Genomic DNA, 15,475 nt, shown 5'->3' with positions numbered 1-15,475 from the left:
TTCTTTCACGTAGGCGTATTTAGGTGACTGTAATTTGGACAAAGGGAGGAACAAGGGACAGCCACTTGCAACGTTCATATCATTCACTGGTCTCTGAAACGAAGCAGAAGTCAAGTCTGGGCGAAACGCATCAATAATATGTTCCCTGTTATTTTGGTCAAGCAACATAAATGTAACCTGAAAAAGAGAATGCGGCGATGATGAGTTATTGAAGTGAAAAACAAATGAGGAAATGTCAAAGGCAGAAGTGCAAACATGCTGCAAAAGCAGCTGGATGCACTATCGATAATTAAACACAAATTATAATGCCTGTTTCACAACCTGCAAGGTCAGTTAACGTGAACAAGGGAGATTGTAACGGTTCCCAGATGAAATATTTAAAACTTTGCCACACATAAAATCAAATCAAATAAAATAAAGCAAGGAATTATTTCTTGGTAGAGAACCACACAGTCCAAAGACTTTTTTTCCTCTCTCTCCTGACAACTTAAACAAACCCCGAGTTTGGTTACAGTCATTACACTCATTCTGTTATTGTGGTCTGGAATCAAAAGAAACAGCTCAGCTGCCTGTACACAAATATTTAAAAAAGACAACCTAAATATCAGTATAGAACCTCCCTGTCTCATTATCACTTTTATTAACAGGCTGTTCTTTTAGCTTTAAATGTGAAATGTAAGTAATGGTTTTTTAATACAGTGAGGATTAGGAACTTTGATTTCTATTTTTCTTGGCAGCTAAATGGTAGTAAGGCTATTTCTATGAAAGGCTTCCAGAATTATTGCCACACGAAGGCAAGTGCTAGAACAGAGATCAGAACCCTGCGTGTACTTCCACTGCGTTTCTAACCATTGTTGCCATTACCAGCTTGCACTTAAAAATGAGAAAAAAAATCAGAATCACATAAGACATTTACGGCACACTCGTAAGCAGAACTCTAACCTCACATTTCTAACACCTGTGCTTCAAGCAGCAAATCGTAATTCCCTCATAAACTGATATTATCTATGTACAGCAAGTGCCAGGAAAAAACGTGTCTCTGGCTTTAGCCCACGTGGATAGAGCTTGGGATAAATCCTACAAGGCACAGTACGGAATCTCGGCAGGAGCAGCTTTCCCTGGGTGTAAATCACTCAATTCAGAGACAAAATATTATCCAAGGCTGGAGTATGGCTAACAGCTGTCAGAGAGGAAAATGGGAAAACGCTCCAACTGCCACTCAACTCAAGAGGAAAAGTCCCCTTGTGTTCAGTGGAGAAGCAGCAGGTTTCTGCTGGGAAATGTCCTTCTTACCTTGTGCCTGAAAGGCCACGGGAGCAGAGCGTCATAGTCTCCTTTCATGACAACAAAGAAGAGGGACACGTGGGTTCCTTTTCCTGTCCCATCCCCATTCAGATAAACCCTCAGACAGACCTTGTAGCCGTACTTTGCTGTGTAGAAAGCTGAAAATCAGAACCTTTCATTAGTAAAGCCTCCTTTGAAAAAAAGACCTAATGGGTATTCTGACATATGGGAAAAGAGAGCGTACGATGGGTTTTGCTGTCACAGAGATGAGAACAGACAAATCAGCACACCCTGGAGATTATAAGCAATGAAAATCCACTGGCTGGAATCCTTTAGTGCCTCACATCTTGGTGAAAATTTCCTGTTATTAGCCACACAAGCATATTTTAACTAATTAGATTACTTCTCATGTGGGAGATAACCGCTGCAGAAAGACATTCAGTACCATCAGGCACCAAGCTGTGGGTTGGAGGGGAGGGGTCCAGCAGATGTCACTGCATGTAGCTGCAGCAGAGGGCAAATTGCAAAATGAAAGCCCAGAAGAGAAGAACACAGCTCTGTGGAGAGCACAGCACAGCTGCTCTGAACTCCAGGCAGGAGAGCAGGAGGTCTCTGCATAAACAGCATCTTGCTTTACGGAGCTATTTGTAAAGTTCCTCCTGTCCACATGAGCAGAAAGAAGCGCCCTTCTAGAGAAACCAGGGGGTTTTCTAAAGGACTGGGTGTTGCTAACACACGAACACGCCCCATGTTTTACCTGGTGAATACAAACTGACTGTTCTCCCAGTCACAGAGTCTTGTAGCTTCCTGCCAACATCGGTTATTTTCCACAGAAACACCCCATCATAGGAAGCTTGCTCGGAGAACAGAAGACTCTTATGAAGGCTGCTCAGGCCTGCATCCTTCTGTGTCAGGCACCGGTGCAGCTCTGCAATCTAGAGAAAACAAATCAGTTCTCAATCAATCCACCCTCTCTGGGCTGTAGAAGTAGAAGAAGTATTCTGGAGACCTCATGTTCTGGAGGGTCTCCCTTAATTTCTCTTTAAGTGACAGTTACATATCAACACATAAGACAAACATCTGGACAGGTGGCTGTTTGGTCTTCCAGGCATAACGCTGCTTTAAGAGGATCAGTCAATTAAACAACTGTCTGTTGCGCTCACAGTCTGATCACGGCAAATTCTGAACACTCAAAACTCTCAGGAATATCCAGGTACCTAAACACGGATTTGGATAACAAATGTTAGAGATGCTCATTTGCAAATTCATCCCAAACACCAAAAGGATCCTGTAGAGGTGTCCAGGACATCACACTTCAAACTCCTGTGCCCATTCCTGTCCTGACCTCTATACCACCTCTCACTGATACTTGTAAATATTTGTTATCTGTAGAACAAGCACACAAACAAGGCTTATCAGAACTATTTACCTTCAGTTCAAGGCCTCGTATTATATTTTGATCGAGTTCACTCTGTCTCCGAAAGGCTACGATTTCCAAGTTAGAGGTCTCCACCTCTTTATTGAGTACTGCCACAATATTCTCAAACACATGTAGCTTATTTTCTAGCTCAGAAATCACTTTCTCCCTCACAAGTTGTTGCAGAACAGATACATCTTCAGAAACAGAAGATCCAGGAAAACAGTCTACTTCCAGATCCCCGTTGATTTCCAGCCTCCCTGGGATCTTCATATCAGAGATGCTTTTTCCTGCACCATTCACATCCAGCCCTGCCTGGGGGATGAAAGCAGTTGCAGCTTTGGCAGCAGCGCACAAGCTTGCCTTCAGTTGCTTTATGTGCTGCAGCAGGAGCAGCATGTGGGCCCCAACTGCAGTTTTCTCATGCTCCTTTATCTTCTCTTTGCTTCCCTGTAAGAAGATGACACTGTCAATACACTCTTTGTACAACCACCATAACTAGCCTGGGGCCAAACCAAGCAATGTTCCCTTCCACTTCTTGGGAGAGGCAGAGATGGAAAAACTGCAAGGCAGAGGTCCAGCTACATAGCAGCCGACCCTCAGAGCCCTACCACCCTGAACACAAAGGCTGGCTAGACCAAAGGCACGGTGCTGAGCTCCACACCATTCGAGACCTTCCTCAAGGCACCATTTCACTCACCCTAAATGAACAGCCAACTTCTGAAAAACGACATCCATCCTTGTTGATTAAGGGTGTAGAGGAGCTCTGTTGCAATAAAAAAAGGGGAAAAAAATCAAATACCAATTGAAAGGGATTCTTTTATTTACCTACAAACAACTAGGCCACGTTCCCAGCAGCTATAAATCAGGTTAATTCAAGTCAAGACATTACCACAGCTTACCATGTCAAACCAGCTTTGAAAATTCATTGGTAAATCACAATTTAACAAACCACAGCAATCCCTCTAGTAACAACTTCTCATAAATAAGATGCCAATGAGCAAAGTGGCCCACCACAGTGGGTAACACCATGCACACAGCCACTCCAGCCCTCTTCCTGCTCTTAGAAGAGCTGTGTCGTGCAGCACATCCTGGGAATGAATGGATCTATCAGACCAAAAGCTCTGACTGATGTTCAGATTTAGTCCCCTTCACAACCAAAAGCAGGTCTCTTTAAATATGCTGCTATGCAGCAGGCTCTTCTTTTGCTCATGTGGGTCTTCATGAATATTTGAAAGGAAACAAATATTTCCCCATTTTTGTGAGATTAATTGAGGAGATCATTTAATAAAGTTAATTGTGTAAGCAGGGAAGAGCAGGTAGTCAGCAGAGCTACGTTGGGATGTAAAAAGCACCCAGATACAACTGCCACATCTGAAGACATTCTCAGATATTCATTTAATCTAAATGAACAAGTGATACTTTTATGAATTGAAATAAAGCTGTATTGCATTCACTCATCTTTTACCTACCTTTTCCTTTGATGATGCTTCTGTTTGCACATGTTTTTGTTCCTTACATAAACTGCCTTCACATGAATGTTCCTGTCATTAAAACAAGAACGCAGTATGTTATTAAAATCATTGAGCATCCTTATTTAGGAGTCTTTGAAACAAAGCTTGTGTTTGGGAATGCTATTCCCCTTTTACAGAAACTTGGGGATTTGAGAGGCTTTTCTACAAGAAATTCTGTGTTATAGAAGAAAAAGTTTACAATAAGTTTCTTGCTTTCTTCTTAGAAGGTGTGGATTTAAAGAAGAGTAAAGGAAGGAAGGGGAACTTTGCCAGGAACACTACAAACTCTGCAACACAGTGCAAAATCCTGCAGCCCTGCCCAGAGAGCGCCTGCTCTGGGCCACACTATGCAATAGGCTGCAGAGCTCTCTGGCTTCTTTTAATTGGAAATAAAGTTCAGAAATTTGGGACTAAAGCACATCTGCTAAAAGAGGGTGCTGCTGTCCCCTGCACAGGGAATTGCGGACTCAGAGGTTTCTCAAGCTGAGCCTCCAAGCTGATGACTCTCTTTCTCAGCCTAGCAGGCGTGTTCAGCGATGGATCTCCAGATATCTGTTAAGTGAAAGTACAAAGTGTGATCTTTTGCTTATGGGTCCCAGAGCTCTTGCAAACTACTTACAGATGCTTTGCAAGGTCACCCTGGGCCACTGAAGATTAGCAATGTGCAAGTCTTGCCCAGTTCACACCATAGTTATGTGCACACACACACACACACACAGGTACTCACACATATATACACACCGACATGCAGGTGGATTACAGAACAAAAAGCAAATATACAGGAAATACAAATATAAACTCTTCTTGCATTGACTTCATATAGTTTGCTTAATGCACAGACCCTTCTTGCATCCTGCTTGTTCACATTTAGAAGGCTGGAATCCAAATTTTCCATCGTGATGTGCTAATGCAGAACGCGTTACCGCTAACACGAGACTTCCTGCCATTCCTGGCTCCAAGAAGGGTAAAGCAATCCTCCTGCGCTGGCTCGTGCAACTGTAATACGTGTATTTAACACAGCAACTCTCAGCTTTCAACTCATACTGTTCAGGGGAGCTGTCTTTCATCTTTATAAACACCTTTGCATGCCAGTACATTTCCTATAGCAGCCTAGAAATTTTTTGATAAAGCCATTCCAGCAACCTTCAGGTGTCCCCTGCAAAGAGTCCTGAGGTTTCTCTTTTCATCCTCAGAAATACAGCCATGGGTTTTCCTCACTCTCTAACTCATTTATTAATACTCTATAGCTGAGCTGATGCACAAAGTATGCCTTTATTTTCTTCCTTTCTGCTATGGGACTCCTTCAGATTGCTGATTTCTTGAGGGGGAGAGTGGCTGGTAAGAAGTTTCTTTAAAATATAGAAATGCAAAAATCACAAGACCAGTAACTGGTTGGCTAAGATGGAGAGAGCGAGAGCAGTGCATAAAATGTACAATTTGCTCTCAGAGGATTGTGGATACATGGAATATACACAAATAACCAAAATTCATATGCCGTGTAACTGCAAATTTAATAAAGCAGATCATGTAACCAGCAAAATTCCAATTTTACAAACACTAACTAAAGCAGGCAGAGAAAGATCAACATCTCGAGGCCAATCCCCTGCTTGGTTGCCAAGGTTTCCTAACCAAAAAATTAATTAGATGATAGCAAACTGGAGTGTGTGGGAGGAAAACAGTTTTTCATTGCAGGAAGATGAAGCCTGCTGAGGTGGATCTGCGGTATCAGACCTCTGAAAAGTGAAAGGTGCTCAGGGAATGCTCCCACTGCTCAGGTTTCCCCCTCCAGCCTGCCTACTGCACTCACAGAAGGTTGAAAGGGATTAAGTGTTGCCACCTTCTGTTATCTCATCTCTGAAACAAACACTGGATTTAGCTCTGGTAAAATGTGACTGGGCCCAGATATTCTTCTCTCTCTGTAAGAGATATGAAGAGCACAAACAAAAGCTTCCCAAGCAGCATGTTTTAGTAAAAACACCTTATTCTTACCCTAGAAGGGTTGATACCCCATGTTGAGTAAATCTCACAGCTCAGGACTTGGAAAGGCACGAGTTTGTGACAGTTATGACATGCAAAGCTATCCACTCCTTACTTCAGGCTGCATTTTTGAGATACTCACAACAACCCTCCCACCTGGTAGGTCTTCTATCACTTTGTCCCCATTCCAGGCTGGCAATTATTCCCTTTAAATCATCTGGAGGGATCAATATTCATTATGCTACACCCAAAGGACTGTTGTCCAACGTTTTTTTGTGATAACAGAGCCCACAGGGTTAAGTTAGGTGGGGCTGGGATGAGTTTTCAAATCCAAACACACATAGCAGTGTTAGCAGGCGTGGGACATCTCTCATTCATGCTGCTATTGCTTTTTCTGTTTGTTTTTAATCACAAAACATCCTAAACAGCACACAATGCACTTCCACCATGAGGCTGAGCAGTGTGCCAGTGTAGCTGTATCCTCAGCAATCTCTCCATATAAGAACAGACAATTTTCTACCACTTTTTCATCTGCCCCACCACACCATTTCCTCCTTCAGCAGCACAGAATAGTTTCTGTTAGTTCACTTTATGGCCTCAGACCACTCCCAGAATTTGCAGCATGCTGCATCTACAAATATGGGTAAAAATAAAGAGCATATTTTATTTCAGTTAAAATTAACCTATAAAGGCACTTACAATCTGCAAGTCAGTAATGCACACACACACACACGGTATCTACACGTACATTTTGCAAGTACCTGTCACAACAGTGGGAAACACAACTTCAACATAAAAAATCTGAAGTAACTCTGTTTAAAGAGTCACTCAGAAATTTGTGGCAGCTTCCTGGTCTACACAGACACTGCTGCTAATTTGGAGGGTTATACTGGATCACGTTTAATAGAAATCCTACCTGACAAAAGCTTTTCTTATAAATTTGTGGGCAGTTTCAGTTTGATCTCAGGATCAAAGATTTCAAGATCTCTTCCCTGTCGCCATCAGTGTTGTTCTGCTTCTTACCTCCCTCATACTGGGACACATGCTTTGAGACAGGAGCTAAAACATGGGCTGTCCAAGCCCTGGATAAGCACACAGACATTTCTCTCTCTGTTGTAACATCACAAGCAGACTATCAAACACAGCTCATTTTTATCCCCAACACATGCATGGAAAAAACAGCAAACTCAGGAAAATTTAATATTCTCCAAGTGCAATAGCATTCATGAAATGGGGATGAAAAATGTCATGATAGATTATTCAAGCCATTAATATAAAGGCCTCATTTGAAACAGAGAAATGTTCTTACTTGGTATTCACAACTGGATAAGCTCCGCTTACACTTCTGACACGTGGTCACATTATTAACACATCCATTTTCCAAATGATCTGCAAGTTTCTTTCTCATCACCATGTGTCCACAACCAGTGTGACAAGGGATTAAAGCATATTCACATAAGCTCTGATGCTCCTGGAAGTGAAAAGTTAAAAACCAAAATGTAAACTGCAGATACACATTTATCTATAAATAGGATCCATTCTGTCAGCCTAGATCTTTGCTTTGCATTTCTTCTGAGCTTGGGTAAAGTCCCACTCCACAATGTTACCGAGATTACTGGTGAAAAATTAATCAGCTTTAGTGGGGCTTTTTTGTTAATCCTTAACTTAAAAAAAATAACAAACACCTTTTCATAAATTCAAACATGAGGTCTCACTTGAACTGTCTCTCTCTAGTGCTTTTGTCTGAAAACAACATGATCCTGGCTCCAGCTTTCTTCCTTGTCTTAGAGGATCCCTAACTTTTAGGCTGGGGTTTTTCAGGTTTTTTTTTGGTTTTGGATTTTTTTTTGTGGGGCTTGGGTTCGGTTTTTTTGTTGAGCACTGAGACCATCCTGCTCTGGCTGGTAGGATGAATGTGGTTAGTCTGCTGACATCTCTGCATAGCATAAAAGAATGGACATACGACACCTTCTATGCAACAATGAGGACACAACCCTTACACATATTCAGAATAACTTTTTAAATGCTTCCTTTTCACTATTTGCATCCTCTCATCTCAACAAGGACAAATATCAGCATTACTTATTTCACAACTACATCCAACAGTTCTACTTTCAGATTTGTAAAGGGTGGTATTTCAATAACAACTCTTTCCTCTGACCTCTTTCACTGAAGCTTCTGTGTCACAACCCATTTTGCCTTTAAAAGATGGCTGTCCCCTACAGAAATGCCCGCTTCAATCACACGCCCAGCTCTCAAATCCATTTTGCCATGTGTTCATGCTGAGAGGGGCTCCAATTCTCAAAACCATGAAGCGAAGCAAACTGGGTAGATTTTTCCTTAAAGAGGAATACGCTCAAATAGAAAATTTGTGCAAAATTAGTAAAGAAAAGGCACAATCATTCCGGATGTTCTAGATTTGGTCAAAGCCTTACTAAAGTTAATGGCATGGTTTTAGATACTCTGTTGCTATAAATCATTACACCTTGGCTGATTTTAATGAAGTTGCATTAATTTGTCTTTCTGTCCCCATTCAAGTAAGAGTACATGTTAATTTAAATAAACTGCTTTTAAACATACTTCAAAATTTTTCATGATACCAGACCAACTGCATCCAAGGGTCACACAGTGTACTTTGAGTTCAGAAATCTCTTTATTAATGGCAGCATCACCAAAAGCCTGGAAAGTAAACACAATAAGGAAAAAAACACTGGTCAGAAAGCACTGCACTGTGCATTTTTGATATAGGAATAAGGTGACTGTGGCAAAACTACACATCCTGATAAATCCTTTATATTTTAAAATTTACTATACTGCCATAAGACTCTCTAACCTAGCAAGTTAGTCTCAGTGTAGTAGAAGCCAAAATAATTATTAAATCATTTCTTTCTTATGGTTCAAAAATGAAATATTTGATGTGATATAAATTTACTGAAAATATGCCTAGCCAACTACAGCTATTACTTTAACTTTCCTTTCACAGAAGCCTGAAATATGTCACATGAATGTGCTGACAGGACCCTAACTATAGGGTGCTGCCATGTGCCACTCTTAATGAATGCATTTCATTATTGGGGTCATTAACACCTCCTAAACGTGCTGCAGAGAGTACTTGCCTGAGAGTACATTTCTGAGACCATGGCTGTTTCCATTTAGCATGGCACTGTGTACTAAAGAAATGTAAACCACATGTGAGTGGGGTTTTTTTTTTGCACTTCGTAGATTTTTTTTATTATGTTAACCATGAAGAACTGGACAATTATTATGTAAATTAGGAAACACTACACACTTTTACTAGTACATTTTGCACAATCAAAACAGGTACATCGACAGGGGAACAAGCCCTACTAAAGTTAATGGCATGTTTTTAGGTACTTTGTTGGTAAGCACACAGTAAAGAGGACTACAGATTTCCCACGTTAATGTAACACAGAGCAGTGTAAGAACTGGGGTAGGGGAAACTTTACAAATAGAGGGAGGAAAGTATTTACAAATGATGCCCACATTTCAGTAAAGTTACTGAATTCTATACAATGAGCTAAAAAAAAAAAAAACAAGCAAAGAAAATTATCATAATCAACATTCCTGATTTTTTTTTAATCTAGATACAAGATGTTTGTACTTAGCCTACGTTTGTCATATGAAATGACACAGAAGCAGCACACGCAATGCTACCAAGGTAACAATGAGATACATTTCTATATGCAGGGTCTCACAGAAACTCCTTTCCTCATCTCAACCTGCCAGCAAAGTCCACCCCAGAAGAACTTTGCATGCAAACTGCAAACAACTCTACAAACAAGGAATTAAAAAAATAATATTGTTTGTTCAAAAACATGTATGGCTCCACCTATATATATTGAAGACGTTATCTAATAAGCTAGCAATCAACACACACTTAGTGCAAGCATACCAGCCCCAGCCTTTAAAAAATTGTAGTCTAATTTATGAGCAAAATCAAAGAAAAGAAATTCAAGTTACCAGGCACATGATGGCTTTTTTCCCCTCTGTCATAAGAGAAAAACTCAAGGAATTTCCTGACATTACAAAACAGATCATTTAAAATATATTTAACTACAGGGACAGTCCCAGCAGTTTCTCACTGTTATGTGCATTCCCTGTGCTTTTTGTTTCACACTTGTAGCATAAATCATGATGAACACTACTCAGGTAAAAGAAGAGGCAGGAAATCCTCATCTCTTCTTTTATCTGCACAGGTCACTGCTTTGAAATATTCACCTGAACCTCTGCCCTCTTATCTGGGAACTTGAGTTAGCACAGAAATTGTTTAGGTCAATCTGACCAAAAGCTTTCCAGGATAAATCCAGTGGGGTTTTTTTAGTTTCTACCTAAGGTTGTCCCTCTGCAACTGAACCAGGATCTCCAGTTCCTCTAACACAGCCAGAGTGGGGAGAGCCACAAAGCAGTTTGTGTTCAGTTCAGAGCAGAGAACTGTCCTCTAAGCCAGGCCCAGAAATGGCAGCAGGTAGGGTGTGAGCAGAGGCTTGGGAGGATGCTCTCACTCCAACTGATTTCAGCCACAGATGCAAATGCTCAGTTATTGATACTGACAAACAGCACCATGATAAGACTTGAAGTGTATGTTGTGTAGGAAGGATCATAAATTAAGGGTGTAACAGGGAAGGGATGGGAGTTACCACAGAAATAGATCATGGGATAAGTGAAGGCACATCCTGACAGGGCCTTTCTTTCTCTTGTGTAGTTATCTTACTTAAAATACAAACACATAAACAGATAGCATAGGAAACGAACATGAAGCAAAACCACAGCAAAGGTAAAGCAGAGATTACCAGGAACAGGTAAAAAGAACAAACCTGCTAAGGTATCTTCGTTATTTGTGTTGTTTACAAACTCTGACCGTTTGTTTTAAGTCGATCTATACAGGCAGATCCTCATGCCTTCGTGGTGATTGACTTCATCTGGACTCTCAGCAGGCATGAGAATCTGCCCAGACAGATCAGCTTGCGAGAGTGGGGCCCCGCTTACAACAACCCACCCGCAGATTCTGCAGAAAGTCCCAGCAGATTTGGTGAGAAACCCGCAGCAGCGAAATCCCAGAGTTATAAGAGAACTGACAGGCAACACAGAATAAGAAGTGCAGAAGGGTTCAGCTGTATCTATTTGTGGTGACATGATGCATAAAATTCTCTTACTGGGAAGTTTACTGCAGAATCAAGGATTTTTTCTGAGATATTACCAAACTCAGCATTAACTGCAGATTCATTATTTTGCTGCAGCCGCTTCCTAAACTTCACCTATTAGGTTTTGGTTTTCCCTAACAAATTTAGACAGAATGTGTGTCTCTTGGTATTCCTGCACAGAGTGAGAAAGGAGATAAAAAGACAAGCTGGGACTGAGCTCTACGGCCCAGTTTGTATTCAGGATATGGAATAGTACAGCAGTCTGCCTGGAAAATCACACAACAGCAAAAGAGATCCGCATCGTTAAATTACAGATGAAACATTTGCCAGCGTACAGTTTTTATCTATTATTATATTCAGCTCTATGTTTTCCACTGTTTTCTCCAGATACCCTGGCTGTCAAAACACTTTCTAGGCAATTTAGCTGCCTAGCTAACGTTAGATTTTTTTCTTTAGGGATGGTTTACCTGTAAGTTTGGTAACATGTTTGAAGGATACAGAGAACCATGAGATTGGAAAATCCACTGGGATACTTCCTGAGGATAGTAAGTAACAGCTAAAACATATTACTCCAAGTAGGAAAGCACCGGCTACTTTGAGACAATAAAAAGTTAATCATATGGAAGAGTGTGGGATTTTATGTTGCAGAACCTGAGGGACTTGGAAAGTCCTAAGGCTGCCATTACATTTTTTTAAATCAAAAACCATGTGAAATCCAAATGACTAAAGCTTAAATTAAAATGTGTAACTATCAGTTGCTACCCCATTTTATATTATTCCCTCCTAAACTGTAGCCCAGTGATGACTATAGAGTAGCCCAGATAATGGTTAATGATAAATTGATGAACTGTGAACTACAACTTACCCTTTCTTCTGCCAATAGGCTTCCCTCACTTAGAGTGCTGGGATCTTCCTCATTACATTTCTGGCAAACTGCATTTTTATTGTTTCTGGCAAAAAGAAAGAAGAATGAAATAACTATCAGTGTACTGCAGTTTAGGAGGCCTTTGTATAAACACTGACACAAATAAAAACATGGAAATTGTAATTTTCACTCAGAATCCATGGTACTTATTCACTAAAGGGACAATTCTTGAACACACTGACGTCAAAAAAACCCTGTTGTTCTATTCCTCCAGACTAGGGCTAGGCTCATAAATCTTACCCGTGTTTCAGCAACGTAAGAGCAGCCTAGATCATAAAAAAGAATAAAGGTGGGCACCTATTACTCTCATGATACCACGTAGGAAACATAGCATGAAAACTAAAGTCTTTTAAAACACAGAAAATGCCCATTTTCCCAAGATACATATATAGACTTCAAATTCCAAAGACACAGTAAAACCAGTGAAGAACTGAATTCTAGAGAGTTAATATCCTTGTACAGCTAAAAAAGGGTTTGATCTACTCTCAAAATATTTAGCATAGAATTTTAGACAGGAAAAGCAGAAAATAAAATTTTATTAGAGATGCATTTAATCGCTAGTGCTGTTTAGCATCCAGGTGAATAATGAACTAACAGAGGCCAGAAAGCTCATCAGAAAAGCATCCATCAGACCTGAGCATAACTGATTTCAAACTGTACTAATTAACTTGTTTGAGTCATTTTCCTATTTGTGCTATAAGACTCTAGTGAGAAGATTTAACAATTCCATTTGTGTTCTGCTGACAGTTTTCTGAATTTACGGTTTATGTTGCTTTATTAAGGGGCTTCGTTCTAGATTTACAGCAATGCATTTATGTAAGTTGGTCAAATATATTCATTTCAATACATTTTTACATTATGGTACATGGATCTTCAGATCACAAGTGGCTGGTGCATTGGCTCAGCTTTTCAAGGTGCCTCCCACTGTGATCAGAACTGGGACTGCATGAATTGGCACATACACAAACTAACTTACTAATGACATCCATGAGGAAATGCAGTAGTGGGCTTTCGATCTACTGAGCCAGTACTAAAGCCCAGTCACTGAATCTTGACAGCTGCTGTTTTCCAAAACATCAAAGCTAGAGTCAGCTCATGTACATGGAACTGTGCTGCAATTTCACCTCTCACCTGCGGGGCAGACATACCCTTTTCCAAAGGCTCTGGATCAAGGCGTAACTGTCGAAAGAATAGGCAGGATAGAAGCAGCTCATCAATCAAAGCAAATTCCCACCTAGCCCCTGGTTTTCAGGTTCTCCAGGACAATGGCTGTCATTGTTTGTCACTAATGGCAGCAGCACCTTACAATGCAGTGACCCAGCTGAGTTATTAAAAACAAAGCTCTAATGTTCATTAAAATCCCATAACATCACTTATCAAAGGACTGTAAAGTCCCCTTCAAGTATGAAGTCAGCCTTACACTAGTTCTTCAAGATTCAATCAGTATCATTAGCTCACACTTACACACAGAAAAACTGCCATCTGTCAAGCCCAGTAACCCAGCCTTCCCCACCCTCTTGACTTTCACACTGGAAACAAGAAGGAGGTAGAGAGTAGCCCGAGCTCCACTGCAGGTAAATACATCCAGATAGTGAAGCAACTGTGGTCCAATGGCCCAGGTAGCCACAGACTCATCTACTGAGCAATGAGCTACTCTACTGAGCACAGCGGCACGACGCAGCTCTTGGGAATGCTGGTGGTGTGATCCTCTGTAGCAAGGACCTACCGTACGATCCAGGAGAGGCAGGCTGAGCAGTACCTATGCCCACAGAGCATTTGCAGAGCTTTCTTCAGAATGTTATTGCAGTTACTGCACAGGTACTTCTGATCAGGTGCATCCTCACAAATGTTAGTAGGATATCCAAAAGGAAATTCGTTTTCATCAGGAGAAGAGCCAGGGACATCCTGCGGGCCTCTGGTTGTTTTCTCAGCCATCTGAAGTAAACTATTGTCAGAGATAAGGGAAAAAAAAAAGGTGTTCAAACAAGCAGACACATGCTCACTTTGATGTGAGAGAATATATCAGGCATCAAAGTCCAGGAGCAGCTCAGTGATCTAGCGATCTGTTTAACAGAGTCTGTAGCTGACGTGTGTGACTAAATGTCACGGTGGGGTTTGACTAGGTACCAGCAGGAAATTACTGTACAGATTTAAAATTTCCCTCAAACACAACATGAAAACAGACAATATATTAAAATGAAGGCTTGGGGTTTTCTTTCCAGAGTTTTTTAGCTTGCAGAAAGATGAAGTAAATATTGTCATCATCTTAGAGCTAGAATCCCATCAGTCTACCTCACACCGAATTATTTCCTGTAGAGTAAATCCCCAACCACCTCAATTCCCAGCAGCCAAAATTCACAATTACACTTTATAGATGCAGAGACTCAGCCACTGATGCGTTTACTCTGACTTCTCTGAAGTCGTAAAACTAGTGGCAAAATGAAAAAGGAAATCTCAGTCCACAAAATCTTAACGCTTGCGCTCTAACTCGATACACTTTGAGCCGCGCATGTCAAGGTGTCGTGCACGTTCAGTATGGGGTTTGGTTAACAAGAGCTAGGTAGTTGAATATTTTTGAAAACGCAACCAAAACTGATTCTGGTATCTCCACAGTCGCTTGGAAAGTTCAAGAAAAGCTTTCACCCAAGGACGTGGCACAGTTTGATCATAACAATAGCTTTATAAATCTATTTTTCCCATAACAGTACTGACACACTATAACCGGCTCACTATTATCAAAAGTAACACTGACTAACAAGTCTGCAAATAAATGAAGCCAGGCTGCCCGGGCCAGGCCAGTCACAGACCAGTGGTGTGACAGCGACGTGGTGGACAGGGCATCATGGAATGGTTTGGTTTGAAGGGACCTTTCCAGCCCATCCAGTCCAACCCCCTGCAGTGAGCAGGGACATCTTCAACCAGAGCAGGCTGCTCAGAGCCCCGTCCAACCTGGCCTTGAATGTTTCCAGAGATGGGGTTTCTACCACCTCTCTGGGCAATGTGGCCAGTGACTCATCAACCTTACTGTAAAAAAAAATCTATTCTTTGAACAAACAGCATTTTCTGACGCCTGGCTTAGACAATTCACTCGGCCTCTCCAGGCGTTTCTGGGGAGTTTACCAACAAATGCAGGGGCTGCCCAACCTGCTCAGGTCCAGAAACTGAAACCGCCAACACTGAACGTGCCCCCGCGAGT

The 15,475-nt window shown here is 41.2% G+C and overlaps 1 protein-coding gene across 1 annotated transcript; it reads right to left on the bottom strand.

The window, feature by feature from the left end:
• TRAF1 (TNF receptor associated factor 1) lies at positions 1–14,214 on the bottom strand (the record flags this gene model as incomplete). The annotated part of the gene is made up of 10 exons (XM_029083495.1): positions 14,006–14,214; positions 12,220–12,304; positions 8,773–8,871; positions 7,502–7,663; positions 4,174–4,245; positions 3,402–3,467; positions 2,714–3,151; positions 2,042–2,219; positions 1,294–1,442; positions 1–177 (listed from the first exon to the last, which is right to left on the bottom strand). Coding segments are annotated over exons 1-10 (1,635 nt in total), but the record flags the coding sequence as incomplete, so codon positions are not given.
• Between the last annotated feature and the right edge of the window lie 1,261 nt (positions 14,215–15,475).

This window comes from Antrostomus carolinensis, unplaced genomic scaffold (genome assembly GCF_000700745.2).
Source record: "Antrostomus carolinensis isolate BGI_N321 unplaced genomic scaffold, ASM70074v2 scaffold41991, whole genome shotgun sequence".
Lineage (NCBI taxonomy): Eukaryota > Metazoa > Chordata > Aves > Caprimulgiformes > Caprimulgidae > Antrostomus > Antrostomus carolinensis.
The sequence above is the reverse complement of the archived record's forward strand: the minus strand, read 5'-3'. Positions and strand labels throughout refer to the sequence as shown.